This window comes from Symphalangus syndactylus, chromosome 5 (genome assembly GCF_028878055.3).
Source record: "Symphalangus syndactylus isolate Jambi chromosome 5, NHGRI_mSymSyn1-v2.1_pri, whole genome shotgun sequence".
NCBI lineage: Eukaryota > Metazoa > Chordata > Mammalia > Primates > Hylobatidae > Symphalangus > Symphalangus syndactylus.
In genome coordinates, this window is record NC_072427.2 from 47,031,585 (window position 1) to 47,059,441 (window position 27,857).

At 42.3% G+C, this 27,857-nt stretch overlaps 2 protein-coding genes and 1 non-coding gene across 4 annotated transcripts in view; 2 read left to right on the forward strand and 1 right to left on the reverse strand.

Moving 5' to 3' along the window:
• Positions 1 to 27,857, forward strand: part of MYO1E (myosin IE) — a 234,208-nt gene that overhangs the window by 143,915 nt on the left and 62,436 nt on the right. Inside the window, exons 7-15 of the mRNA XM_055278318.2 lie at positions 3,230 to 3,361; positions 5,983 to 6,117; positions 7,608 to 7,740; positions 12,455 to 12,651; positions 15,809 to 15,889; positions 16,215 to 16,301; positions 19,932 to 20,018; positions 21,663 to 21,830; positions 25,055 to 25,140. Of these exons, the coding sequence (XP_055134293.1) occupies positions 3,230 to 3,361; positions 5,983 to 6,117; positions 7,608 to 7,740; positions 12,455 to 12,651; positions 15,809 to 15,889; positions 16,215 to 16,301; positions 19,932 to 20,018; positions 21,663 to 21,830; positions 25,055 to 25,140 (1,106 nt within the window). The remainder of the gene's footprint in view (positions 1 to 3,229; positions 3,362 to 5,982; positions 6,118 to 7,607; positions 7,741 to 12,454; positions 12,652 to 15,808; positions 15,890 to 16,214; positions 16,302 to 19,931; positions 20,019 to 21,662; positions 21,831 to 25,054; positions 25,141 to 27,857) is intronic.
• Positions 17,719 to 17,859, forward strand: LOC129483567 (U4 spliceosomal RNA). Its single transcript, XR_008658092.1, has one exon. It is a non-coding gene; the product is annotated as a U4 spliceosomal RNA (small nuclear RNA).
• LDHAL6B (lactate dehydrogenase A like 6B) lies at positions 21,996 to 23,682 on the reverse strand. 2 transcript variants are annotated; one of them, XM_055278321.2, is made up of 3 exons: positions 23,194 to 23,682; positions 23,134 to 23,142; positions 21,996 to 23,010 (listed from the first exon to the last, which is right to left on the reverse strand). In XM_055278321.2, exons 1-3 carry the CDS (start codon positions 23,573 to 23,575, stop codon positions 22,430 to 22,432), a joined length of 972 nt encoding a protein of 323 aa, XP_055134296.2. In that variant the 5' UTR covers positions 23,576 to 23,682; the 3' UTR covers positions 21,996 to 22,429. The 2 variants fall into 2 exon arrangements, with proteins under 2 accessions (XP_055134296.2, XP_055134295.2); XM_055278320.2 differs by having other exon boundaries at positions 21,996 to 23,679.

Genomic DNA, 27,857 nt, shown 5'->3' on the forward strand with positions numbered 1-27,857 from the left:
GATTCTGGAACATTTTAAAATAAATAAGTGGGAATTTTGGAGAAAAACAATTTTCTTTTCCACTGTCTATTTTGGAAAGAAGCTTCTATCTCCAAGAGAATTTTTACTATGTGCTCATATAATAATTGTCAAGTTCCCTGGTGGGTTCTATCTGTTAGACTTGCCCTTACTTTCTTTGCGTTCCAATATTATTCAAACTACTCATTTGTTTGTCTCTCATATTTAGGCCCAATGCCTGAGTTGTGTTATCTTGAAGAAGCTTTCCAGATAATAAAATAGGAAAGAAGGATTAAACAAATTTTCCACTTGAACTTTTTTCTTAATTTTCAATCTAAATCTTATAAAAATGGACTTGACCAAATTTAACTCTTTATTTACCTTTTCCCCTGTCTTGGATTCCTTGGAGACCAGAAAAAAAATAATTGATATTTTCATTGATTTTTGCAGTATAAATTATTCATTATATTTGGAGGATATATCAGTCAGTTTCTGTAAACAACAAAAACCCTCAACATTTATTATTTTTCTAATTGTAAAATTTTATACAACCCAGATAGAAAGATGGGAAGAGACAATTCAGACACATGCACACACACACACACACACACACACACACACACACACACTCTCTCTCTCTCTCTCTCTCTCTTTCTCTCTCTCTCTCACTATTCACCGTCATGGATGAGAGAAATGTAAATGAAAACCACGTATCATTTTCTGTCTCTCAAATGGGCAAACATTAAGTTGATTGGTAATCGAGAAAGCACGCTATTGGTTGAGAACTGACACATTCTTCCAGGAAAGTGATTGGGCAATTGTTATTAAAATTTTAATCGTTCATTATCTTTGCCCAACAAAACTTCTAGAATAAATTACGTAAGTTTCCTGCTTAAATAACTACTTATTTTAAAAGATACTCATAATACATTGTTAAATTAAAAAACAGATTACAGAACAATATTTACAATATGTTCTTTTTAATGTGCACATGATATGAAATGTCACTAAGAGGTATGTAAATCAAAGTTTGACATCTGTGACAGTAATTATTTAGCAAGAGAATGAAGAAGTGGCATCAGGGTAGAATTATGAGTAATTTCACTTTTAAAAATGCACAGATTAATGAAGCATAAGAATGTACATATTTAACACTTATAAATCTTTTCAAGTTAAAGAATGTATTATGAAATATTTCAAACACAATTTAAAAATAATACAATGAACATCTATGTATCCAGCATCCAGCTTAGGAAATAAATCATTACCAAGAGTTGAGTTGAAACTTGTTTTCATTTCATTATCAAAATGCAAATGCAACATTTTATTCCCTTTATAAAATTTCCTATCTTCCCCCCTAGGCTGCTATACAGCAGTCCTAAATATGTTAACTTTTTGTTGGAAATTTTAACTTTTGTATGACAATTATGAGCCATGCATATGCATTTTGTTATATTAGAGCAGTGGTTCTCAACCTTGACCGCACGTAAAAATCAGCTGGGTGCTTTTTGAAAGCCACACAGCTCTGGGCCCTGGTCCTAGAGTCTCATGTGCGTGGCCTGGGCTGACAGCATGTTGGAAAGGCTCCCCAGGGGTTTCTAAGGGGCATCCAAGGTTGAGCACCGCTGCTAGGAGGACTTGGGAGCTTGCCCGTCCAACACCTGCCCTTCCTGGGTCAGATGTTCTGTTTGGTTTCATTTTCCCTCAACTGATGAGGAATGGGGGATAGGCACTGAAGTATTCCCTCTATCACATGCTAAAAGGAAAGGGTGGTGAAGGTGGCCACCAAAGGAAGCACAGGAGCTCTTGTTCAGTGAACTTTTCTCAGGTGCCACTGACATTCCGCAGAGCGATGGCTGGTGGTTCTCTGTGCCTGGTGCTGCTGGGTGTTTTTGGTTTTTTGCCAGGAGGAAGAGGGTCATCAGATTAAGACACAGAGAGTTAGAGACTGGAGTTCTTCGGTGGTCTTTCTTAACACCTAGAATAGTTAAGAACAGGAACACAGCATGTACTCACACATTTGCAGTGTGCATAGTATTTTTTTTGCCCTTAATGAGTTTACAGCTCCAGTCATAGACGTAAAACCCAGCTCAATTCACCCCTGAGATGAATTTTTATGTTATTAAATGTGAATGCGGTGAGGCTGGGCATCTTCTCCAGTTTGGCCGTAGACCACACCATTGCCTCTTTTCCTTTATTTGTATTTACCCTTCTGGCCTCCGAGAGTGCTTAAGATTCTGAGGACAGGAGAGAAATTAAGTTCTAGTGAGAAAAAAAATAGTTTAAATATATATATATATATATAACAAATGTAATAATTGTTATATATAAAATTTTTATTCTTTTTATTTTGTTTTTTGGACAGAGTCTCACTCTGTGGCACAGGCTGGAGTTCAGTGGCATGATCTCGGCTCACTGCATCCTCCACCTCCTGCGTTCAAGTGATTCTCCTGTCTCGCTGGGACTACAGGCACTCGCCAGCACGCCCAGCTAATTTTTTGTATTTTTAGCAGAGATGAGGTTTCACCATGTTGGCCAGGCTGGTCCCGAACTCCTGACCTCCAGTGATCCACCTGCCTCGGCCTCCCAAAGTGCTGGGATTACAGGCGTGAGCCACCATGCCTGGCTATATATAATTAATGTAACAACCTAGATACCTTTTCAACTACAGTCTAGGTTTTTATTCTCCTTTGTTCCCTATTAGCAGTCATTTAAACAGGAATTTTTGTAACAATGACAGTGACAAAAATCCCTAGGCCCATGAGTAGCTAGAAAGAACTTTTAATAAAGTGTTTTCGTTTTAGATAAACATTTTAGATGCTCCATAGGTAAGAGGGATTGACTGTTTTTGCTCAAAGCCACGAGATGAAGCCTGACAGCAAGAGTGCTCGTCCTCTGAAAGGGTGCCATGCCATTTTTCTGCCTCATTTTTTACACCTTCTGGTTGAGCAGACAGGCACCTACTGGGGGAAAATGAGCAAGGAATAGAGCATATCCTTATTTAGTCATGCTGGAATGATAGGTGCTCTCTCATAACAGAATCGTGTGGCTGGATAAAAGCACGGGTTATTGTGTGATTGAAAACTAAGGAAGTCTAGACTCAAATTAGTAGTAATTCAGAATGTGTATTTTATTAATGAATTTCCTTGAATTATATACTATATTCAAAGCCTGTTTGGAACATCATGTTTTGTTCACCAACCATTGAAGGAAATCCCTAACTCTCTTGCAGGGAAAATACTTTGAAATCCAGTTCAGTCCAGGTGGGGAACCAGATGGTGGAAAGATCTCCAACTTCCTTCTGGAAAAATCTAGGGTGGTGATGAGGAACCCAGGAGAGCGGAGTTTTCACATATTTTACCAGGTTTTCCTTTCTACTTTTTTCCTACCCACTTCCTGTCCCTTCTCTACATTAAAATATTTCTCAGACTTCAGGCATAGATTATAGTCAGGCAAGCCAGGGAGGACTGATGATGATACCATGTGCAAGTCATTGTGCAGAATTGTGAGAATGTCCTGCCCTCAAGGAGAGTGAGTTCTAATTGGAGTGATAAGACAGAAATTCCCCCAAAGCTAAATCATCAAGAAAGTATTGACATAACTTCAAAATAAAATGAGGAGTGTTGGAGTCTTTGCCAAAGGAATTCATGTGGGCAGGTTTGGCCGGATAGTAGGAGAGGTGTGAAGGAGGTAGAGCCGGGATGGAAAGTGGAGGGGATTGATCAGAGAAGACAGGTGACGTGCACCAAAGCAGTGGAGGTGGGAGAGGGAAAGCTAGTCAGGGAGCCCAGCCTTAGCCTGTGTGCAAGGCAGGCATCTCCAGAACTTGAGCTATTGGAGGAAAGATTTGAGATAGGTTTGGGATCTTTAATGCCAAATTGAACAGTTTCAACCTAGACCCTCAGAAGTCGTGGAGAGTTTGGGGCCAGAGCAGTGTGCAGGGTGCTTTTTGGTTATGTTACAGGCTTCAGCAGTCATCTGAGTCAGCTACTTTTATTTTATTTATTTTTTTATTTGAGACAGGGTCTTGCTCCCTTGCCCAGGCTGGAGTGCAGTGGCACAATCTTGGCTCACTGCAACCTCTGCATCCTGGGCTCAAATGATCCCCCTGCCTCAGCCTCCCAAGTAGCTGGGACTATAGGCACATGCCACCACACCTGGCTAATTTTTTATTTTTCGTAGAGGTGGGGTTTCACCATGTTACCCAGACTGGTCTCTAACTCTCGGACTCAAGTGACCCACCCACCTCAGCCTCCCAAAGTGCTGGGATTACAGGCGTCAGCCACTGCACCTGGCCCTGATTCAGCTACTTTTGTAAAAGGTTTTTAAGTACTTAAAAAATATAATGATGTTAATAACCAAATTTTTTATGTTCTATTTACTTATTAGTATTTTATATTGAAGATTGACATTAGACTTTCTTCGAAGAAAGACCTGGTCACTGTTTTTTGTTTTGTTTTGTTTCGTGTTTAGTTTGTGGATCACTGGATTAGAAGGACATTAAACTGTGGAAGTATATCACATTCAATCTTTTCAATTACACACACATCTTAGGCGATGCCAAATAAGTCTTTTAGTTGGTATCTGTTGGTTGAAAAAGTATATAAATGACTAAAACTTCTGTGAATTCAGTCATTTTTAAAATTGTATTAAAGCAACATATACAGATAAGTGAAAAATAATTATATATTTCACATAAATAATACCTAGTGCTAGACGAAGTATATAATGGATGTCAGGACTTCTTTAAATAAATACAAGCCCCAACCCGCCCCCAGGAGTCCTCTGCCCTTAGGTCAGAAACCACCAGAATAGAGGCTGGGAACTGATGCGTGCAGGGGTTCAAGATTCTGAGATGAAAGTAATTCTTGGCCGGGTGCGGTATCTCACGCCTGTAATCCCAGCACTTTGGGAGGCCAAGGTGGGTGAATCACAAGGTCAGGAGATCGAGACCATCCTGGCTAACACAGTGAAACCCCGTCTCTACTAAAAATACAAAAAATTAGCTGGGCGTAGTGGTGGGCGCCTGTAGTCCCAGCTACTCGGGAGGCTGAGGCAGGAGAATGGCATGAACCCGGGAGGCGGAGCTTGCAGTGAGCGGAGATTGGCACCAGTGCACTCCAGCCTGGGTGACAGAGCGAGACTCCGTCTCAAAAAAAAAAAAAAAGAAAAAAGAAGAAAAAATTTCTTGAAGCTACGAAATACATGGGAGTGGATATGGGGAGAAAATCCTGCCACACAGGACTAGGGGACTTTCTAGATATGTAGGATCAGGAGGCATTGCAGAGCCAGCAGGGAAGTAGTTGAAGGAGAAGGAGGAAAGCCAGGATCCTGCAGTGTCACCAAGCCAGGGAAGCCTCAGGGCGACATCAACAGGATCAAATGCTCGGAGCTCTTGGGCAAAAGGGACGAGCTGGGGTGTGGAGGCAAAAAAAACGCTGTTGGATTTAGGCACTGAGAAATAGCCATGCAAGGGTTCCATCAGAGTGGTGAGGGGAGAAGCTAGAATGCAGGTGGTTATGTCATGGCAAGGAAGTAGATCCTGCAGCTTGGAGAAGTTCACAGTCAAGGAAAAGCTTCTAAAGAAGGCAGAGTACCAGAGAGGAGGAAGCTGCATGGCCATTTTTTAACATGCACCCTGCAGTGAGAAGCATGGAAAAGCCAGCTTAAAAAGCCATAGCAAGTTGGGCAGGAACTAAGTAATTAAAATCTGTTTTGCTTTCCACTTTTCCAAGAGTGGCAGTCGAGTTCCTTTCAGTGGACAAGGGACAATCCTCAGCTCTTGCAGGTCTTTCCAGAGTTAGGAATCAAAATTTGCACAGATGTCATGGGGCCACTACAGGTACATATTTGGGAGCCAGGACTGCCTGTAATTTTAGAAAGCAGAGATAGAAAGTCCTTGGGGATGGTGGCTGCAGGATGCAGGAGTGACTTTGGGTGCCTTGTGGTCCACATCATGGCTCAACCTGTGTTCTCTTGCTCCAGCTCATCGAGGGCGCCTCTGCAGAGCAGAAGCACAGCCTTGGCATCACCAGCATGGACTATTATTACTACCTGAGCCTCTCGGGCTCATACAAAGTTGATGACATTGACGACAGGCGGGAGTTTCAGGAAACTCTGGTAAGTGCCGGCGCAGGGCCAGGCAGGATCTGCTCTCCCAACTGGCCATTTCCTGTGGCCGAAAGGGCAGTGAAGGTTAATAAAGCAAAGAGCTTCATGAAATGTCTGCCTCTTTCTCTGTGAACACTCTGTATGCTCATACATGTTTCAGTACCCTTAACTAGCCATGTGCCAGTTGCCTGAGGACCACTTAATGATTTGAGATGGGTAAAAAGAAATGAATTCATCATTATCCCCCTGCAGGAGCTCTGATAAAAAGCAAAAATGATTCATACATTGAGCATACCTGTTTGCTGATGGCCTACTCTATTTGTGAGCTGTTTCCTTAGAAAGGCTAACCAAACAGCACGTCTGTGGACTGAATAGGTTTAGAAATTTTGGAATGTCTTTAGTCTTTTCTCTTATTTCTTTTCTGGTTTTGAAGACTCTCTTCCCCTCTGTATTGTGCAGGGCAGAGGAACCTTTTTCTGTGCCATGTCCTTCACATTGCATGTATGTTATGGTCCAAGTTGTGAAACTAGGTAGATTATGGAGGGGTTCCATCCTGGGGGCAATCATCTAGAACTTTCTGGTGGTAGGCTGAACACCCACTTAGCCTCAGAGGCCTTCATTACCACCCACTGCCCTTTGAGTCTGTTTCAAGCTGGGGACTATTCCTCAACCCAGATCCAGAACTGAGCAGTAGACTCTGAATGAGCAGTGTGGGTTCAGTACATTTGTGGTTGAAAGCGACAGAAGGTTCAGACAGACTGTGTCCTGGGTGCCAGGAAACAAAATGGTATCAACAGGTCACATGGCTTCAAAGCAGCTGAGGGGAAAAGTACCAATAAGGAGTCTGCACACTGGTCCTAGAGTCTAGTTTTCTTAGGAGATGGTTCTCTAAGATTTAGACATTTTAGCGACATTTATTGCATTTAAGGGATCTCAGAAACTGGACTTTTAAATGATGCTTTTATTGGATTTACTGGAGATTTTTCATTAAGATCCTTTTGCAAGTACAATGTATTCTTATCCCTCCTGATGAAGGGAAAGATCTCTTGAGTCCACTTTGAGTAGGTGGAAAGGTCAGCAGTGACCTTCCAGGGGAAGCTGGCAACAAGAACACATCAAAGGATGAAGATAGGACTTGGAGACTTTGTATACAACTACCACTCCTCCGAGTCTCCTTCCTCCTGGAGTATTCTCTTATTCCTGGAGGATGGCATGCTATGCTTAGAGACAGAACCGCCTTTCCAGCATGACTTTGAGACATGAGAAGAATGTGTGCATTGGGCAGTGATCATGTTGTACAAGAACGTCCCACTGTCATCACAAGCTAAGCCACATGTGACTGCACAACCCAATCTATGTTTTGGCTTTTTTTTTTCTTTGTAACTCATCTGTACTTGTCACACCCTTATTTAGAGCAGCTGCTGTGCCTTGGCTTCTTCCTAACGTGCTTTTAAAGCTGGTGACCAGCTTCTCTGCATAATTTCCCTTTTCTCTTCCAGCACGCCATGAATGTGATTGGGATCTTTGCAGAAGAGCAAACGCTGGTGTTGCAGATAGTGGCGGGTATTCTCCACCTGGGAAACATCAGCTTCAAAGAAGTTGGCAACTACGCAGCTGTGGAGAGTGAAGAGTGTGCGTAGCCCTGGCACGTGGCCATTGAATGAGGGGTGGCTAGCTCTGATTAGAAGTAACCCAGCACTTTCCTTTGCTTAGATCTCAAATGGGAATATTTGGAAGAAGTGAGAAATCTACATGTCCTCTGTGGCAGAACAGAATGGCTTCACGAGAGACTAGACCTCTTCTATGCACCTACCCCTGTCCTTACCCCCAGCCTTTCCAAGTCCCACGCCATCGATGATTAATGGAATTGTTTCAATTTATCATTAACCTGGGGAAAGCTGGGAGGATTTCACACCTTGGTTTAAAGATAAAGTGATCTCTTTAATGGCGATTAGAGTAATGGCTTAATGCAAAAGGTTTAGTCTCTTTATCAAAACCTTTTCAGTAACTGGTCTTTAGGATCTAAATTCACTTAAAGGTTTTAAAGAGCAAGCAATATAATATATGTAAATATGGGAAGCTCACAGCTTCACTTTCCATGGATTAGATTAGATTGGATTTCTGAACACAGGAAAAGATGGACATTGACTGTTGTGTTGATGTTTCTGATGATCACCTTTAATGATCACATCTGTATACCTGGAGCCTCAACACGTAAATGGTCATTTTTACTCTTTGAGAAAAAAAATCGGGGTTCTTCCTACAGAGAGATGCTGTTGGTTACATGTGCCCAAAATCTACCATAAATACAGTGGCACATGACTTTAGCCTGTTAGGCTTCAACAGCTTGCAGGCTGCTCTCAGAACCCACACATCCTTTAACCACCCAGGAAGACATTCTTCCTTTCTCAGCATTCTTTAAGGATGATAAATTTAGATGCTTAGTAATAAATAGTATCCCACTCATTGCTGACAATGCAGTGGGGATATTTCCATTCCAAATAAGGTTCTTTTTTTATGTTTTTGTTTTCTTTTCTGATAAAAGAGGGAAGTTCTGCTAACTTCTGATGTCTTTCTGATAAAGAAAAAGATGAATTATGTTTACCAGGGAAGGGAGTAGAAAACAATAAATATACAGGGTGTCCATAAAGTCTAAAAACATGGCCTAGTAATCATAATAATGATAACTATGTTTCTAGACTTTGTGTACATTATCCTTGACATTTAACAAATGCACATATGTTTCCAATAGGATCATTAACACTTGGCCTTTTAATGGTAACAGTGTTGGTTTGGTGGTGGTTTCTGTTGAAGTAGACTGGATTTCTTTTGCCTTCCTGGATAGTAAAATAATTTACTGCCTCTTTAGGCTTGAAAACAAAATCATGACACTGAAACAGCAAACAGTTCCCTAGGTGTTTGAAGCAAGAAGTGTTTTATTGCACATTGATGTCCAGAGTTAGTAGTCTTCTCAGCCAGATGGGTAAGGCCCAGCACTGGCAACTGCCCATGAAATTCCCTGACCAGAGGCGATGGAGGCATGGAGATGGAAAAGGCTGAGGTGGAAGCCAGAGAGGTCTAGGAAATGGGCCTCCCCCCACCAATAATTTCCTTTGATTTCGGGTTTTGTTGATTTGGTAATATATTAAGGTGGCTCAAGGGGGTATGCAGTGGAAGTTCTCCCTTCTGTACCTTCTCTAGTCTACTCGTTCCCCTCGTCAGAGGTAACCAAGATTCCCAGTCTCTTGTGTTCCCTTTAAAGGATGTGTGTTCCAGAACAACTACACACAACCACCCTTTTTTCCCAGTTTTGTGCAATAATGGGGGCTTCTACCGCAATGTTCTACAGTTGCTTTTTCACTTAGTCTTAGGCCAGGCATGGTGGCTCATGCCTGTAATCCCAGCACTTTAGGAGGCCGAGGCAGGTGGATCACCTGAGGTCAGGAGTTTGAAACCAGCCTGGCCAACATGGTGAAATCCCGTCTCTACTAAAAATACAAACATTAGCCAGGTTTGGTGGTGGTGTGCACCTGTAATTCCAGCTACTCTGGAGGCTGAGGCAGGAGAATTGTTTGAACCCTGGGCAACAGAGTCAGTCTCCATCTCAAAAAGGGAAAAAAAATTATATATATATATAAAAAAATTATATATATATATAATGTGAGATTATTCTATATCAATTCATAAGGAGCTTTATCTTTTTTTTTTTTTTTTTTTTTTTTTAAGAGATGGGGTCTTGCTTAGTTGCTAGGGCTGGTCTCAAATTTCTGGCCTTAAGTCATCCTCCTGCCTTGGCTTCCCGAAGTGCTGGGAATCCAGGCTTGAGCTACTGCACCTGGCCGTCCTTTAAATAGCTGCATAGCATTCCATTCATTGGCGACACTTTATCTGTTTTTGGACATTAATATGGTTTCTGATCTTCTGCTGTTACAAGACTGAATGAACACTACTGAAATGAATAGCCTTGGTTTCTATCTTTCTCATATTTTAGTGTATCTATGGAATAAATTTGTAGAGGGAAGTGGTAGTCCATGTCTTCATAATAGAAAAAAGCAGACTTTCTCTAGCTCTTGCAGTGTAGAAAAGAAAATGGTAAGATTTTCATCAGAACTGGCCTACTAAAGCAAAATAGCCATTAATAACAACAAGCTTTTTTGTTTTGTTTTGTTTTTTGTTTTTGTTTTGAGACAGAGTCTTTCTCTGTCACCCAGGCTGGAGTGCAGTGGCGCTGTGTCGGCTCACTGCAACCGCCACCTCCTGGGTTCAAGCAGATCTCCTGGCTCAGCCTCCCAAGTAGCTGGGATTATGCACCACCATGCCTGGCTAACTTTTGTATCTTTAGTAGAGATGGGGTTTTGCCACGTTGACCAGGCTAGTCTCAAACTCCTGACCTCAGATGATCTGCCTGCCTGGGCCTCCCAAAGTGCAGTAATTAGAGGCGTGAGCCACCACACCTGGCCAAACAAGCTTTGTTTTTACCTGACCTTAGACTAATGGAAATGTAGCATTTCCTTGGTCAAACCTTTACGTTGCTGTGAAGCTAAACAAACTGAGAAATCCCTTCTTACTTGGATATGTTGGTGAATGTCTCTTGATTCTTACAAAAACCCGACATGGGTCCAGTCTGATTTATGAATGTCATCTGTCCTTACTCTGTGCACAGGAAGTTTTAGTTCACTGGAAGACATATCCAGATTCCTAGACATGTGTTAACAGTAAAACTTAACTAAGGACAATGGCCATTTTCAGATCAGTGCATTTGATTTTGTTTACATGTCCTTTCTAAAAGGAAGCCGTTCTATTGCTCAAAGCAGTTTTGTGAAGCACTCATATAGAGGATAAATGTCTTGTTCTGGCATTATACTTTTTCAGAATGTATTCACTGACTTAATCTCATTGGAAGGTGTATACTGAGAAATGTCAGCCCGTTATATTCTAACACCATCTGTGAAATTCAAACAGATTATCCTTTATTGGGACGCTTGTGATTTTTTTGGCATTATCATAAGGCCTTTAACAAAATTCTTTTGTCAGATAATTTTGGTAAAGCATTATGCAGAAAAAGAAAACTCATAGCCAAGTTCAAAATTTTCATTGCATCTATAAAAATCTTTCATTCACATTGGAAAAATCTGAGCATTCTTTCATGTCGAAGAATAGTGTCATTTATTTATATGAGAACGTTCTGCCCAGAAATCAAGAAAACCCCATTTATATCACTAGCCCTCCTTGGTAAGTTTCATGGTCTGAAACAAGATGTTGAGCTATGGAAGTCTCCGTTTTTCTATCCAAAGACCACAAACTACCATACTATGTGACATTAGGGCAGGATATGAACAATACCATCCCCTTCATTTCACTCCATATGCCACCCTCAGAGGAATCTTCTTATAATGCCTCTCTTTATTAGCCATGAGGCCCCCTTTTGCCTCCAGCCTAAATATATCATAGCATTCAAGGACCCCCAGCATTGGAATCTGTCCTAATCTTTTTAATCTGACCTGAACTTTCAGCTGTAGCCAGTGCTAGTCCACACACTATAGACTGCGTCTCGTCTTGATCATGTCTCCCACACTTCTGCTTCCTCCCCTTGGTACACTCCCTTCTCCTCTCTGCATCTGCACAAATCATATTCATCCTTTACACCCAGCTCAAATCTCTTGACTACCCCAGCAAGTAGTAATATCTTCTGTTCTAATTTCTCCAGATCTTGTCTGTCTGTGTTACATATACAGCTTTTCCAAGGGTTCTTTATTTGGCAAACTATTTTTGCCTCATCTAGATTGCTTTCAAGATTTCTTACATATTTTCTATCTTTTCCTCTCTCTTTAGTAACCCTACACATGCTAAATACTCAATAAACATGGGATTGGTTGTAATTATTAGTTCAGTAATATCAGGTGCTTCAAAAATGATGCTATGAAAACATTGTACTAAAAAGGAAGAAAACAATATTTGGAGCCAAAGAAATGTTTCTTGATTGAGTTCCTTCCGGGCTGTCGTGCTGGAAGCTTGGAGAGATGTCCATTTTAGGCATTTGACTGTGATCTCAGTAGGAGAGATAGGTTTGCCATCCTTCTTGAATCTCTGATTTGTATTATTGGAAGTCTCAGTCATCATAGGAATTGACTCATGTCGTAAAACAATTGGGAAAAACAAAGGAGATGGATGTGTGTGGGATTACTGATAAGCAGCCTTCACTAGAACGTAAGCTCTTGGGGCCCGTGATTGTGCCTTCTATGTACACGCACGTGCATGTGCACATAAGTGCCTCCATATGCTTGTGAGATGACTTGGAAGTGTCACAATTCTGAAAGATTGTCATGTTTTGTTTTACGTTCTACAGTTTTAGCTTTTCCTGCATATCTGCTAGGGATAAACCAGGACCGGTTGAAAGAAAAGCTAACAAGCCGGCAGATGGATAGCAAGTGGGGAGGCAAATCCGAATCCATCCATGTGACCCTCAACGTGGAGCAGGCCTGTTACACCCGGGATGCGCTCGCCAAGGCCCTGCATGCCCGGGTCTTTGATTTCTTGGTAGATGTAAGTAACACAGTTGATGTTGGTGATGCTTCATATCTTAGCTATAAAGAGTAAAACTAGTAGGCCAGGCGCGGTGGCTCATACCTGTAATCCCAGTACTTTGAGAGGCCAAGGTGGGAGGATCACTGCAGCCCAGGAGTTTGAGACCAGCCTCCGCAACGTGGTGAGACCCCGTCTGTACAAAAAAACACAAAAATTAGCCAGGTGTGGTGGCATGTGCCTGTGGTCCCAGCTACTCAGGAGGCTGAGGTGGGAAGATCACTTGAGCCTGGGAGGTCAAGGCTGCAGTGAGCCGAGATTACGCCACTGCACTCCAGCCTGGGGGATAGAGTGAGATCCTATCTCAACAACAACAAAAAAAAGTAAAATGACTAAGGGTTTTGTGTTCCTGTTCTGGCTCCTTCCTTTCACCCATTACCTTACTTCACTTTCTGTCCTCTCACGCTGCGATTGCTGAATCCTGCTTTTTCTTCTAGAACTGCCCACCAAGATACCTTAGCTAAAACTAATATAGTAACAAGTTTCTTCTGGACAAAATATTTAGTAAAGCTAGGACTAGAGACCAGAAAAAGAGGAGACCCACGTTCTTGGGCCTTTCTTGACTTTTGGGCCTAAAGATTTAGGAATATGTTTTTCACATATTTCTATGTTACAAATTAACCCAAAACCTAGCGGCTTGAAACCATAAGCACTTATTTTCTCAGTTTCTGAGGGTGAGATATTTGGGATCGGCTGAGCTTGGTGGTTCTGACTCAAAGACGAGGTTGCAGTCAAGACGCTGACTGGAACTGTGGTTGTCTGAAGGCTTGCCTAGGGTTGGAGGATCTGGCTGAAAGATGGATTGCCCATGTGGCTGTTGGCAGGAGGTCTCAGCCCCTTGCTGCATGGACCTCTCCTTGAATATCCTCATAACATAATGGTTGGTTTTCCCCAGAGTGAGCGATCTGAAAGAGAGAATGAGCAAGAAGCCAGTTTTTTATGTCCTAATCTTGGACTCAGGTATTGTCACTCTGCCACATTCTGTTTGTTAGAAGCAAGTCACTAAGCAAAGTCCACACTTAAGGGGAGGGGAACGAGTCTCCACCTTTTGGAGGGAGGAATATCAAAAACTTTATCCATGTATTTTGAAACTATTAGATATTTTTGGTTATGGCATAATTATATGTGTGTGTGTGTGTGTGTATATATATACACACACACACACACACACATCGATATATATATACACACACACAGTGGGGGTCATTCGATCAGATAGATAGATAGATAGATAGATAGATAGATAGATAGATACACACACGCACATAAACTCTTACATATGAATATATATTTATATATGTATATCACATATATATTCTGACAGTTAGTCTTTCAGCAGCGTAGAGCTGCCAGTAACAATCTGTGTTAATCACTGTAGCCTCTAAATGGTAAAATAATAATAGCAGGCACTTACATAGCACTAACTATGTAAGTGCCCAGATACTGTTCTAAGTATTTTAAAGAGAAAAAACCCTCACTTAATTCTTACAACAACCCTGTAACTTAGGTATTATTTTCTCTGTTTTACAGAAAAACTAAGGGAGGCATAGCTTGATTAAGGAATTTGCCCAAGGTCACTCTGTTATTATGTGATTGATCTAGGAGGCCCTAGATTCCTAGCTAGTTTGCTCCTTTGACATTTATATATTCAAGCTAGAAGGACCCTAGTCAAGGGACAACAGTGGGGGCCATTCGATCCAAAAGATCTATATTTGATTCCAGGCACTAACATCTATGCGGATTAAAGTATGGTTAGTGTGGTTAGAGTAGGGTCAGGCAGGACAGGGTAGGAGAACTATTCCAGGTACTTTAGTGGCTATTTAAAGGATAACATTGCTTGGGAAGCTCAGGGTCATACTAAACAGAAGTCATGCAGTTAGGTTGTCCAGACCCCTCATTTTACTGAGAAGGGAACTTCAGGCCTGAGCAATGGTGGTTTTGCCCAAAGCCAATCAGCAAGAGGGCGGTGCAGCCTGGGACTAGAATCGACATCTCTTGTGTGTTTGTTCAGAGCATCTTCCAGCACTGGGCTTCCTACCTACCTTCCTTCCTGTCATCTGTCAGTTTTTTTGTAAATAGTAAAAGTACATGAATACTCATGTAACTGATCCTAATTTGAGGTGGGCTTTACTGGGTACTGACTGTGTGTTGTATATGATTACTCATTCGCTCACAAAAGATGATATATCATTTTGTTTGCCCGGAAAACACCTCAGGTACTTCAGAATTCATCCAGGTATTCAGCACCTCAAATAATTTTTCGCTTACACTCCTCCCCCACTGCATCCCCCACCAACCCCTCTATCCAAACCTCCCCTGCTTTCATTTCATTACGTCTATTGCCATGAATTGCTTGGCCTCTTCTCACAGTGATTAAGAACACAGATTTAGGCATCATACTGCTTAAATTTAGTCCCAGACCCTGCTTCTTACATAGAACAACCTTAAGCAAGCCTTGGTATATCCATGTGGAAAATTGGGAAAATAATGGTATCACTGCCATTTTGAGAACTGAAATGGGAATTAAGTGAAACAACACATTGAGGGCACTTAGCAAACCCTGGCAAAGGGGAATGTTCAATAGATGTAAGCTGCTTCTATTATCAATTCAAAAATAATGACTATTGTTACTATCTGCAGATAGTTCACCCTCTCTTTAAGCTCCTAGGAACAAGGATTGTCTTGTCCTTAGCATCCCTGGCATATTGTGTTGGGTCATCATTAAATGACTGGTGAATGGAAGACAATGGAAATGACAATTACAGATCCTTTAGTGTAGGTTCTTCATGTGAAATAGGTTTTAATTCCAAGATGACATTTTCTTCTAATTGTTAAGACTTCTGAGAAAGCTGACTTGGCCAGAAATTAATGGTTATCATCATTAAGCAAACATTTTTTGTGTCTACTGTACTCGCTTTTCTGAATCCTGGTGGTTTTCCAAAGTACTCGACTTTGGACTGAGAGATTGTTAATGCAGCAAGTCTCCTGCCTTCACGTTGTCCTCTGTTTCCTGCAAGCAGTAGTGTTTGCTGTGTAGAGTCCAGCTTCCGTTTCCCCATTGCATGCCCGTTTTTAGTATAAATGGAAAGGAGTTCACTGCCATGTTTACTTTCTCTAGTCAATCAATAAAGCCATGGAGAAAGACCATGAAGAATACAACATTGGCGTCCTAGACATCTATGGCTTTGAAATATTCCAGGTAAGGCCAGTTTGAATAACTAGGGGTTGAGGAGGGTGACATATTTCATCTGGCCTGCAAGAAATAATTCTAGGCAATGCAAAAGCAGAAAAACAGAAAAACCACAACAACAAAAAAAACCACTCAGGCTCATTTTTGCCTTTGTGAGTTCTTCATGTACCTTTACCAAATTAGTTTCTCCTAAATATAAACTTCTTTCTATTGATGCATCCAACATTTCTATTAAAGCTTTTCACATGAAGACATTTCAATAAATCACTCCAGAAATGACTTTTAAATGATTTTGTGAAAGAATTACATGGAATAACTTTTTTTTTTTTTCCAGAAAAATGGCTTTGAACAGTTTTGTATCAATTTTGTTAATGAAAAACTGCAGCAGATTTTTATTGAACTGACATTAAAGGCAGAACAGGTAAGCAGTCCCTCTCTTCATCCTATTCTATTTATTATTTATTTTGTTTAAAAGGGTATAGATTTCTGTCTTTTGATAATAGATTTGGGTTCCAGTCTTATATTAGGAAATGCACCTAATAAAGTCAGGCAGAAAAACCATATGCCATTGTGGCATTTTAATCTATGAAATATAAATACCATCTGGAGCATTTGCCTTCTTCTTTAAGCAAATGATGCTGTGATGTTGGACTTAAGACTGGCTGCTTTTACTATACTGACTCATTGAGCACGTGGGAAATGGGAGCCTAGTTCCAGCACCGACTGTCTGTGGCATATATTGTGTTCCAAATAAAAGACTTGGTTTTCTCAGATCTGCTCCATTTTCAATCTTCCCTAATAATACATGCATTTTTAACAAAGCTGGTATTTGAATACTTACCTGAGGTAACATGCCTTGCTATAGTTTCTTCTAAAGTTCAGTGCAGGCTGGGTGCTGTGGCTCATGCCTATAATCCTAGCACTTTGGGAGGCCGAGTCAGGAGAATTGCTTGAGCCCAGGAGTTCAAGACCAGCCTGCGGGACAAAATGAGACCCCGTCCATACAAAATAAAATAAAATAATTAGCTGGACGTGGTAGCATAAGCCTATAGTCCCAGCTACCCTGGAGGCTGAGGTGAAAGGATTGCTTGAGCCCAGGAGGTCGAGGCTTACATCATCACACCACTGCACTCCATCCTAGACAACAGAGCAAGACTCTGTCTCAAAAATAAATAATAGCCAGGCGCAGTGGCTCACGCCTGTGATACCTGCACTTTGGGAGGCCGAGACGGGCAGATCACTTGAGGTCAGGAATTCGAGACCAGCCTGGCCAACATGATGAAACCCTGTCTCTACTAAAAATACAAAAATTAGCTGGGCATGGTGGTGTGTGCCTGTAGACCCAGCTACTCAGGAGGCTGAGGCAGGAGAATCGCTTGAACCCGGGAGGCGGAGGTTGCAGTGAGCTGAGATCGTGCCACTGCACTCCAGCCTGGGCGACAGAGCGAGACTTCGTCTCAAAATAATAATAATAGATAAATAAATACATAAATAAATAGTTCAGTGCAGTTTCCATTGTTTCCTGATAGCATATTGTTTTGGATTCCTGGGGCCACCATAACAAAGCACCACAAACTGAGCGACTTAAAACAGTAGCAGTTTCTTCCCTCCCAGTTCTGGAGCCCAGAGTCTGAAATCAAGAAGTCCTCAGGGCCACACTCCTTCTCAGGATAGAGGGGAGAATCCTTCCTCTTCTAGTTTCTGGTGGCTCCTGGCATTTCTTGGCTTATGGGAGTTTGACTGCAATCTCTGCCTGTGTCTTCACGTAGCCTTTTTCAGTGTCCCTCTGTGTCTATATCCAAATCTCCATCTCTTTTCTTTTATGAAGACACCATTTGAGCTTTGCGCAATGGCAATATTTTAGCCAGTGAGGTTTATCTGAGGCATGATTATTGCTAGTTGAAAACTTTTCACAGTACCCCGCCATGACGACTTGAAATGTAGTTGGCACTGACAATTTTTGACAGCGTCTATGGAGAGTGAACTGTAAAAAAAAAAAGAAAAAGAAAGACCAATTTTTTGGATTTCGAGTTCACCCTAAAACCAGGATGACTTACTGTGAGATCCTTAGTGAATTACGTTTACAAAGACCTTATTTCCAAACCTCACATTCTGAGGTTCCAGGTGGACGTGAAATTTGGGGGGATGCTATTCAAGCCATTACACACATCAAAGGCTGCTTGGGGTCATTTAGTTATGGAAGTGTTTATGCCTCTGCTTAGGAAACACCATACCAGGGGGTTTCACGTGACCTTCTGCCCTGGAACCTGCCCTTGGTTGTTTTGCTGTAGCTACTCTAAGGGGTGGGGAAGGCTAGAGGTTCACATGAAACCCACTGCTACCATTGCCATCTAAGTCCCTACCATGTCTAGCCCAGTCTCCTGCAGTAGTCTCCTAACTGGTTTGGTAGTTTCCATATGGGTTTCCCGTGAACCTCTAGCCTTCCCCAACCCTTAGAGTAGCCAGAGCAAAACAACCAAGAAAGAGTGTGATAGCCAGTGAGATGGGAGGTGGGAGGCAGGGGCTAGATCATATGGGAACTTGTAGGGCATGGCTGAGACTTTGCATTTTATAGTAAGTGGAATGAGGACCCATTGAAGAATTTTGAGGGAGGAGTGACATGATCTGATTTATTGTGTTTTTGAAAGGGTCACTGTGGCTCTATAGACTTACAGAGTGGGGTGAGGCAGGGGAAAGCAAACTAGAATGGAAGTTTAAAAACCAGTGAGGGGGATGCTGCAGGAGACTGCGCTAGACATGGTAGAGACTCAGATGGTGATGGTAGCAGTGCAGGTGGTGAGAGGGAGTATCTGGAGAGTGAGAGAATGGGACTTGCTCAGAATAATTAGCAATAGCCAAGAAAGAAAGAGCAATCACGGGTGATTCTTAGCTTTATACCCTGGATAACGGCAGATGGTGACACTATTTACTGGAGGGTGAGATTAGAAGCGGGGTTGTTTGGAGGTCACGGGAAATATGGAATCAGAGGTCCTCTAAACAGGTTAAGTTGGAGAGGCCTATTTATTATACATCCAAGTGAAGATTCCAATCTGTAGAATGGATTTGAGTCTGGAATGCCGTGGCGAGATATACACTAGAGAAATAAATTCAGGGGTCATTAGCCTGTAGGTGGTATTTAAAGCCATGGGATTGATTGAAATCACCTGGAGAAGGAGGGCTGAGAAAACGAGAAGGCTGGAAGATTGAGCCCTGAGACTCCACCACATATAAAGGTCTGGAAATAAGAAAGAGCTAGCAAAGGAAGCCGACAAAGTAAAACCAGTGAGGAAAGAGGAAAAAACCAGGATGGTGTCGTGGTGTTCAAGTTAAATGAGCAACTAATAGACTGAAGAACCTTCCCATTAAGTACCTGGATGCTAATCTGTACTCCTGTCCTATATTACATTTTTTTTTTTTTTTTTTTTTTTTTTTTTTTTTTTTTTTTTTTGAGATGGAGTTTCGCTCTGTCGCCCAGGCTGGAGTGTAGTGGCATGATCTCGGCTCACTTCAACCTCCACCTCCTGGGTTCAGGCAATTCTCCCGCCTCAGCCTCCCAAGTAGCTGGGATTACAGGCACGCCCCACCATGCCCAGCTACTTTTTGTATTTTTAGTAGAGACAGGGTTTCACCATGTTGGTCAGGATGATCTCGAACTCCTGACCTTGTGATCCACCCACCTTGGCCTCCCAAAGTGCTGGGATTACAGATGTGAGCCACCGCGCCCAGCCCTTTGTTAAATTTTAAGAGTTTTGTGATTTTTTTTTTGTAACTGGATTTATCAGTTTGGTGCTACTAAATTGTAGTTTTCATTGGCCAGAAACAATTGTGTGGTAACAATTTCATAGGGTTCAAACTAAACATAAAAATCACCAAGTCATAAAATGTTCCTTTTCTGTTACCTCTTAGAAAAGAAGAAATTAAAGTTCCTGGTCTTTGTTGAAGGACATTCAGGTTTTTCTTTTTCATGGGAATTTTTGTCCATTCAGGGTTTGTCCGTGCAGAGCTCTTGCTATTTGGGAAATAATGTGAGTTCCTGGTTTCTGTCTTACAGGAAGAATATGTTCAAGAGGGAATAAGATGGACACCCATTGAGTACTTTAATAATAAAATCGTATGTGACCTCATAGAGAACAAAGTGGTAAGTGTTGGTTTAGTATGTCTCTTCACTGCTCACAGGTTTACATTAAGTGAGTTTTTATTCTCCGTGTCGTTTTAGAACAGGCAACGTGACAACTCTGATTTGCAGAGAATTTGAGCAATTGTACTAGTTTTCTGTATGTGTGAAAAGAAAACGGTAGGGTTTTATTCTGGCAGTAAATATGAACATGTGGATAGGAGTAAAATGTCAATTTACAAATGGAAGTTGTTACTGAATTCTAAGAGAAGACAGGATCACATGATGACTTAGCATGTGAAGAGCCATAAAATTGGCCCTGTGTTCTAGTCCAACTTCTAGGACTTTAGCCTTGATGACTGATTCAGGCTGGGCATGGTGGCTCATGCCTGTAATCCCAGTACTTTGGGAGGCCGAGGCAGGTGGATCGCTTGAGCACAGGGGTTCAAGACTAGCCCCAGCAACATGGTGAAACCCTGTTTCTAAACACAAAACTTAGCTAATACAAAAAATGTATTAGCTAAATACAAAAATTAGCCAGGCATGGTGGCACGCACCTGTGGTCCCAGCTACCCTGGAGGCTGAGGTGGGAGGATCACTTGAGCCTGGGAGGTTGAGGCTATGGTGAGCTGAGATTGTGCCATTGCACTCCAGCCTGGGTGACAGAGCAAGGCAAGACCCTGTCTCAAAAAAAAAAAAAAAAAAAGTGATTCAAAATAAAAGTGATACAGAACAAATATCTCTGTAGGGTTTTTTTATATATATAAAAGCCAAAAACTGGAAACTAAAAACATCCGTAGACAACTTATTTATTTATTTACATATTTATTTATTTATTTGGAAAGGTGTCTCACTCTGTTGCCCAGGCTGGAGTGCAGTGGCATAATCTCGGCTCACTGCAACCTCCATCTCCCAGGTTCAAGCGATTCTCCTGTCTCAGCCTCCTGAGTAGCTGGGATTACAGGCACCCACCACCACACCTGGCTAATTTTTGTATTTTTAGTAGAGGGGGGTTTCACCATGTTGGCCAGGCCGGTCTCAAACTCCTGACCTCGTGATCCACCCACCTCGGCCTCCTAAAGTGCTGGGATTACAGGCATGAGCCACCATGCCTGGCCAGACAACTTAGTTATTAAACAAACTGTAGCATATCAGAAAAGAGAAATATAGCCATTAAAATAGTAAGTGTGAAGAATGTGTAAAACATGAGGAATGCTTATAAAATAGTGCTATGTGAAAAAGGAAATGCATTATACAATGTGTACACTAAATAACTATGTAAATGATGCCTATATGGGTAACACGCTGAAAGAGAACATGAAGAAATAGATTAGGTCAAAGGAAAATGTTTTTACTTTTGGATTCTTAAGCCTTAAGTCAATTTGGCATGAATATGAGTGAGCAGATAATGATCTGTGCATGACTCTTGGATAAAACTTCAGGGAGTTAAACAGCTTTTTGGAAAATGGAGTTTCCTCCCTCTTTACATCTAAGTGGTGACTCCCTATTTGGGACTATTAATTGCATTCTTGCCTGAAGGGGAAGGCTGACTTTCAAGATGGTATCTTAAGTCTGGGGAGCTGTTTCCTTGCCTAAGAAAGGACCTGATAAGCATTGTCTGTTTTGGAGAGGTCAGTGACTAGGGCCTTGCCTTCTTGCTCCCATCAGAACCCTCCTGGCATCATGAGCATCCTGGATGACGTGTGCGCCACGATGCATGCGGTGGGTGAGGGAGCAGATCAGACTCTGCTCCAGAAACTTCAGATGCAGATTGGGAGTCATGAGCACTTCAACAGTTGGAACCAAGGCTTCATCATTCATCATTATGCTGGGAAGGTATGGCCCATATCCATTTTAATGTCTATCTGTTTTAAGCCTTTGGGTCTGTGATCTGGTTTCTCATGAAGCAAATCATATGGCTCGCCGTATTTTATTCATTCAACAAATAGAATTTATTAACTATCAAAGGAAGCAAAACAAAAGATTGTATATACTGCTGCATTGTTTTTGTATGTACATACTTTTATTTTTACATTGTAGAAGAAGCTACTACTTTTTTACAGTATATAAATGAACATAGGTATAAACCAGCAAGAATGAAAAAAATAGCATATATCTAATGAAAAGAGCCAGAATTTCTAGAACACAATAAATACCTACATCCTACTTTTTGGGAACCAAATGCCAACTACATATATATAACATGGCAAGTGCTGCTACATCAGAGGTACCAAAAATACTTAGGAATTGTAAATAAGTATCGTCCAGCACATGGATGCTCAATAAAAGAGCTGGAGGACTGAATAAATAGGAAAGTCACTCTACCTACTTTCCTGTTTCCATCTTTTAGGAATTCAAGTTTATTCAAAATTTTGTTATATAATCCTGTATCTATGATCTCTTCAATAATTTCGGAATGGTAGTTTTAGACAACTTTAAAGCTTAAGCTCCTTCTGAATTTCCCAAAGTGTTTTTGCACTTTTTTTCAGATGGGCCTCTTCTTCAGGGGTCAGCTTTATCTTTATAAGGTTGGTAATACCATTTTCTCCCAGGATACAAGGAACACTAAGAAATACTTCTTCATCTATTCCATAGAGGCCCTTAATTATGGTGGAAACTGGATGTGTTCTCCTAAGATTCTTCAAAATACTTTCTGTTAAATCAGCCACAGATAGGCCAATAGCCCAAGAAGTATAACCTTTCATTTTAATAATCTCATAGGCAGTAGCAATCACTTCTTTGTGGACATTTTTCCATTGCTCAGGATCTTTATCAGTTCCTATATCAGAGTTCAGATCCTTCAGCGGGACACCAGCTATGTTCACTCCACTCCACACAGGAACACTTGAGTCTCCATGCTCTCCGAGGATCCATCCATGGCAGCTTTCAGAGTGGATACCAAGCTTTTGTCCAATCAAGAAACGAAAACGAGCAGTATCCAGATTACAGCCGCTTCCAATAATACGGTTTTTGGGAAATGCACTCAACTTCCAAGCTACATAAGTTAAGATATCCACTGGATTGGAAACAATAATCAGTTTGCAGTGGGGGCTGTACTGGACAATACTGGAAATCATTAACTTGAAGATGGCCACATTTCGCTGGACTAAATTAAGGCGTGTTTCTCCCTTTTCTTGGCGTGCACCTGCTGTGATAATCACTAGGTTGGAGTTTGCTGTGACAAAGTAATCTTTGCTACAAACAATATTTGGCATTTTCGTGAAAGAGCTGCCATGTTGAAGATCCATTGTCTCACCCTTCAGTTTGTCTTCATCAAGATCCACAAGGGCAAGTTCATCACTCAAGCCTTTTAATAAGATGCTGATAGCACAGGCCATGCCCACCGATCCAGTTCCTATGATGGAGACCTTACTGTGATGAACGGGCTCCTCGGAAGTGAAGCGCTCAATAAGCTCACTCTTCGCAGTCGCCATCTTGCTTACAGGGGTGAAGAGCCAGGCGCCCTTGAGCGGGATGCGCCCTGCTTGACGGGGACACAGGGCCATCCCCAGGCATAGGAAATTCGCTCCCACCGAGCTCACTCTCTGGCTGGCCCGCACAATAGGCACAGTCCAACTCATGGCTGCTCACTCAAGAAGTGGAGAGAGAGAATGGAAAAAAGCTGCTGATCCGAACGTTGAGACGCCAAGAGAGCCGTTGGCAGGACCTTCAGCACTCTACGGCGGGTGCGCGTGACCCGCCCCCTGGCCCTCTACTGCGGCTGCGCGGGCCTTGCCAGAGTCTCCGACACGTGCTTTCCGTGGGTGCTCAGACTAAGGCAGTGAAGGGCTGCTTCTCTAGCAAGTGATTTCTGGAGTTAGTTTTACAAAGAGTATTATCAATAGTTGACATGCTTAAGAGGCTAACCTAGATCCCTGGAATTACTAGTTTTTTATTTTTAGTATGAATGCCGAGGAAACATGCTTCTGTTAACTACAGATGAAAGTAAGGTTTCGTTTTCTGAACCGTGACCCTGCCAGGAAGGATAGGGCTCTGTGCTTTGCGGACCAGTGGCTGCCTGCACCATCTCCCAGTGTCCCAGAATTGGGCTCCTGCTTTCTGGTCTATGGTGCTGGAGGCCTATTTTGAAAGGATCCCACTGCCTTGGTGCCAGTCCTGGCCAGGACCCACACTGGGACAGTCAGCTGGGGCTTGAGCAGGGTAGGGGCCGGCTGGGAGTCACTCCAGCACTAAATCTCATCATGCTACTGCATATTTTTGGAATATGAATCACCCTGCTACATATATTAGCTGCTGAAGAAATGGATTTTCGTCTTGCCTCTTGCTGGAATCACAGACTGGCATTCCTTGTCTCCCCTTGCCTACTGGTAGTATAAATTGAGGCCCAGAGTTCACTTTTGGTGTTTGTTCTTATAAAACCCATGAGTATTGGGTGCCTACTGGGTGCCAGGCTGTGTGGGGCTGCTGATGATAAAAAAGTTAAGTTGAGGTCATGGTCTTGGGGACTTCCTGGTCCTATGGAAATCCCCTGGTCTCATCCATCATCCCAGCTGATCTCTTGTTAAACAGAATATCTGAGCATAAGTTTCTGGCCAGATTGGTGCAAATTTGATACCACTTCTGGGAGAAACTGCAAAGCCTTAGATGACATGGCTCATTGCAGTGAATTACTGAGCATGAGGTGCTTCACTTTTGCTCTGTCTTAGCTAAAATTTAGGAAAAGTATTGAGTTTGTTACTTAGACACCCCTATGCATCCACTGAAGAAGGGGTATGGGTCCTTGAGAGCTAGAGTTCTGATTATGGATCAGCTGGGCCATCCAGGCAGCCAGATACTCATCAGCATCTGCAGGCCTTCCCCACTAAGTCAGCTAACAAGTAAGACATGCACAGCCTTCCTGTGACAGTGCACAATGAAATTCCAAATGCAACATCTGGAAATCCACATGTTGTGGTGAGGATAGCCATGCCAGCTTGGGTTTTTTGTTCGGTGAAATTAGAGTTTTTATTCAATAAATGATTTTATTCAATGAATTACATTTTGTTCAATGAAATTACATGTTGTTCAATGAAATTCGATTGCTTTCCATTCTTGGCCAGGTATCCTATGACATGGATGGCTTTTGTGAAAGGAACCGGGATGTGCTTTTTATGGATCTCATTGAGCTTATGCAGAGCAGTGAGCTGTAAGTATGTTTTGCCATAGTTGACAGGGGATATACGTTTGATGAAATTTTCAATATGAAAACAAACTTATGAGCTGGGTGTGGTGGTGTGTTCCTATAGTCCCAGCTACTCGGGAGGCTGAGGCAGGAGGATCACTTAATCCTAGGAGTTGGAGGCTGCAGTGAGCTGTGATCACTCCTGTGAATAGCCGCTGCCCTCCAACCAGGCAACATAGGAACACTGTGTCTCAATAAAGAAAAAAACAAAAACAAAAAAAAACACCTGCGATGTTTAGTGGTTAGTATTTTGTTCCTTTATGCTATTGGGTCTGGATTATCATTAATCTATTTGGTTTCTCAAAATAGCTTTCTCTATATCAGTGTCTCCCTTTTATGTCCCTAACACTTCATGCCCCCAAATTCCAAGTGCCATCTACAGGTCCTTCAGGGCCTCAGGCTTTCTACCTTTCAATACTATTAACAGGGAGAAATTAGCCCACTGGCTTTGGATTGGGATGGCCATTTCTGACTATTCAAGAGTGGAACAGTCTGGTTCTATGATACTTTGCCCTTGAACTCTTCTTCATGGTCATTGAATTTTTAAAGATGGTTAATGGCTTAGCAAGACCCACATTAACCAGAGTCCTGGAAGTACTTAAGAAATGGTTTGAGAACTGTGGGAGGGACAACTAAAGAAGGAGTGACTAAGAGATCCATTTTAACTCCCAAGACCCTGTTTCAGCTGTAGGGGTAGAAGAGTGGGGGTATCCCCCTTGCACGCTGCTTGATCTCTCAAGACCACCTCTGCCTTCCTCCCCTCTTCCCTGAAAAGGTTCTCAAGATCCTGGATAACACATAAGAAGATGTAATTTACATGAGCAAGTCCATGCTTGCAAGGCAAGGCCCATGCATGCCAGATCTTAACAATTTCTAGAGCTTCTTTCAAGTAAGAGCTGCCTTTTTGCTCTGTATTACTTAAGCTGTCACAATAGCAAGGCCAGCTTCTCTAATCAACAGCAGCGAGCCTGATAATTTCCTAATAAAGGCCTGACTGCAATGAAAGCAAAGCAAGAGTTTCCTTTTCAGGCCCTGGTCAGCTGATCTGCTCCATTTAATTCTGTCCCTGTAGCTCCCTTCCCCTCCTCAATCTCTGCTCTCCATCCCTGCCCTTCCTTGCAGTCACACCACCATTTTTGAGATTTTGCATTTCTTTTTATTCAAAACATACAAAACCAATTTGTTCTTCTCTGAGCTGGTTAGGTAAGCCACAAGTCCTGGCTTGTGGGTTTTATGGCAGTCAGGTGCAGACTTGCTTCCAGAGATTGTTTTTAAAAAATTATTAAAAATCATGCCAAGTTTAAGAGCTATTATTGCTTCCACATAAACTGCTGTCATATAGACATGGCCTATTATTTTGTAAACACATTTGATGTCAAAATCTGTAGTTGTATCTGATCAAGTTAAAAGTAGATCGCTGGGGAGACTTCCTGGAAAATTCAAGATGCCCAAAAAGTCATTGAGGAGGCAGTGAGTTTGAGTTTGAATGTCAGATTCCTAATTGACATGGATCCCGTCATTCACCCAGTCAGCAAATATATATTATGGACCAACTATGCACCATGCTATGCTTCAGACACCAGGGACACTAAGATGAGTAAGGCATTGTCCCTGCCCTGTTGCTAGTGAGGCACATATAAACACATGCAGCTCAAGTAGCACCACTAATGAAAGTATCTTCAGGCCGGGCACAGTGGCTCATGCCTGTAATCACAGCACTTTGGGAGGCCAAGGTGGGTGGATCACGAGGTCAAGAGATCAAGACCACTCTGGCCAACATGTTGAAACTCTGTCTCTACTAATAATACAAAAATTAGCTGTGCGTGGTGGCATGCGCTTGTAGTCCCAGCTACTTAGGAGGCTGAGGCAGGAGAATCGCTTGAACCCGGGAGGCAGAGGTTGCAGTGAGCCAAGATTGCACCACTGCACTCCAGCCTGGGCGTCAGAGCGAGACTCCATCTCAAAAAAAAAAAAAAAAAAAAAGTATATTCAGCTGGCAGAGCACTCGTGATTTGTTACTGCTCCACTTAAAATTGCTCATACTCAAAAGCAGTTTGTCAGGGTTTTCTGTGTAGAGCTGGGAACAGTGTGCTACTGGCATCTGGTGAACAGAGACCATGGATGCTGCTAAATATCCCACAATATGTAGAAGAGGCGCCCTCCTCGGCCCCCAACAAAGAATTATTCAGCCGCAGATACCAATGGTGCCCAGACTCAGAAACTCTGCTGTAGAGCAAAGCAGCATCTGCACTGAATCCAGACATTTCATATAATTCCCTGAGCTCTGGTCTATCTTGCTTGTCTTAACAAACACATGCTGGCCGGGCGCAGTGCCTCACGCCTGTAGTCCCAACACTTCAGGAGGCTGAGGCAGGAGCACCTCTTGAGTCCAGTTGTTTGAGACCAGCCTGGGAAACATGGCGAAACCCCATCTCTAAAGAAAATACAAGAATTAGCTGGACGTGGTGGCGCCTGCCTATATATAGTCCCAACTACTCAGGAGGCGGAGGTGGGAAGATGGCTTGAGCCTGGGAGGTCGAGGCTGCAGTGAGCCATGATTGAACCCCTGCGCTCCAACCTGGGCAGTAGAGCAAGACCCTGTCTCAAAAACAAAATTAAACAAAAACCTGAAATCCCCTACTGACCTCCCTCTGTTATGTTCTGTCAAGATATACCTCAAT

Excerpts from the sequence above, each read along its gene's own strand:
- LDHAL6B (XM_055278320.2), bottom strand. The coding sequence starts at position 23,575 with ATGAGTTGGACTGTGCCTATTGTGCGGGCCAGCCAGAGAGTGAGCTCG.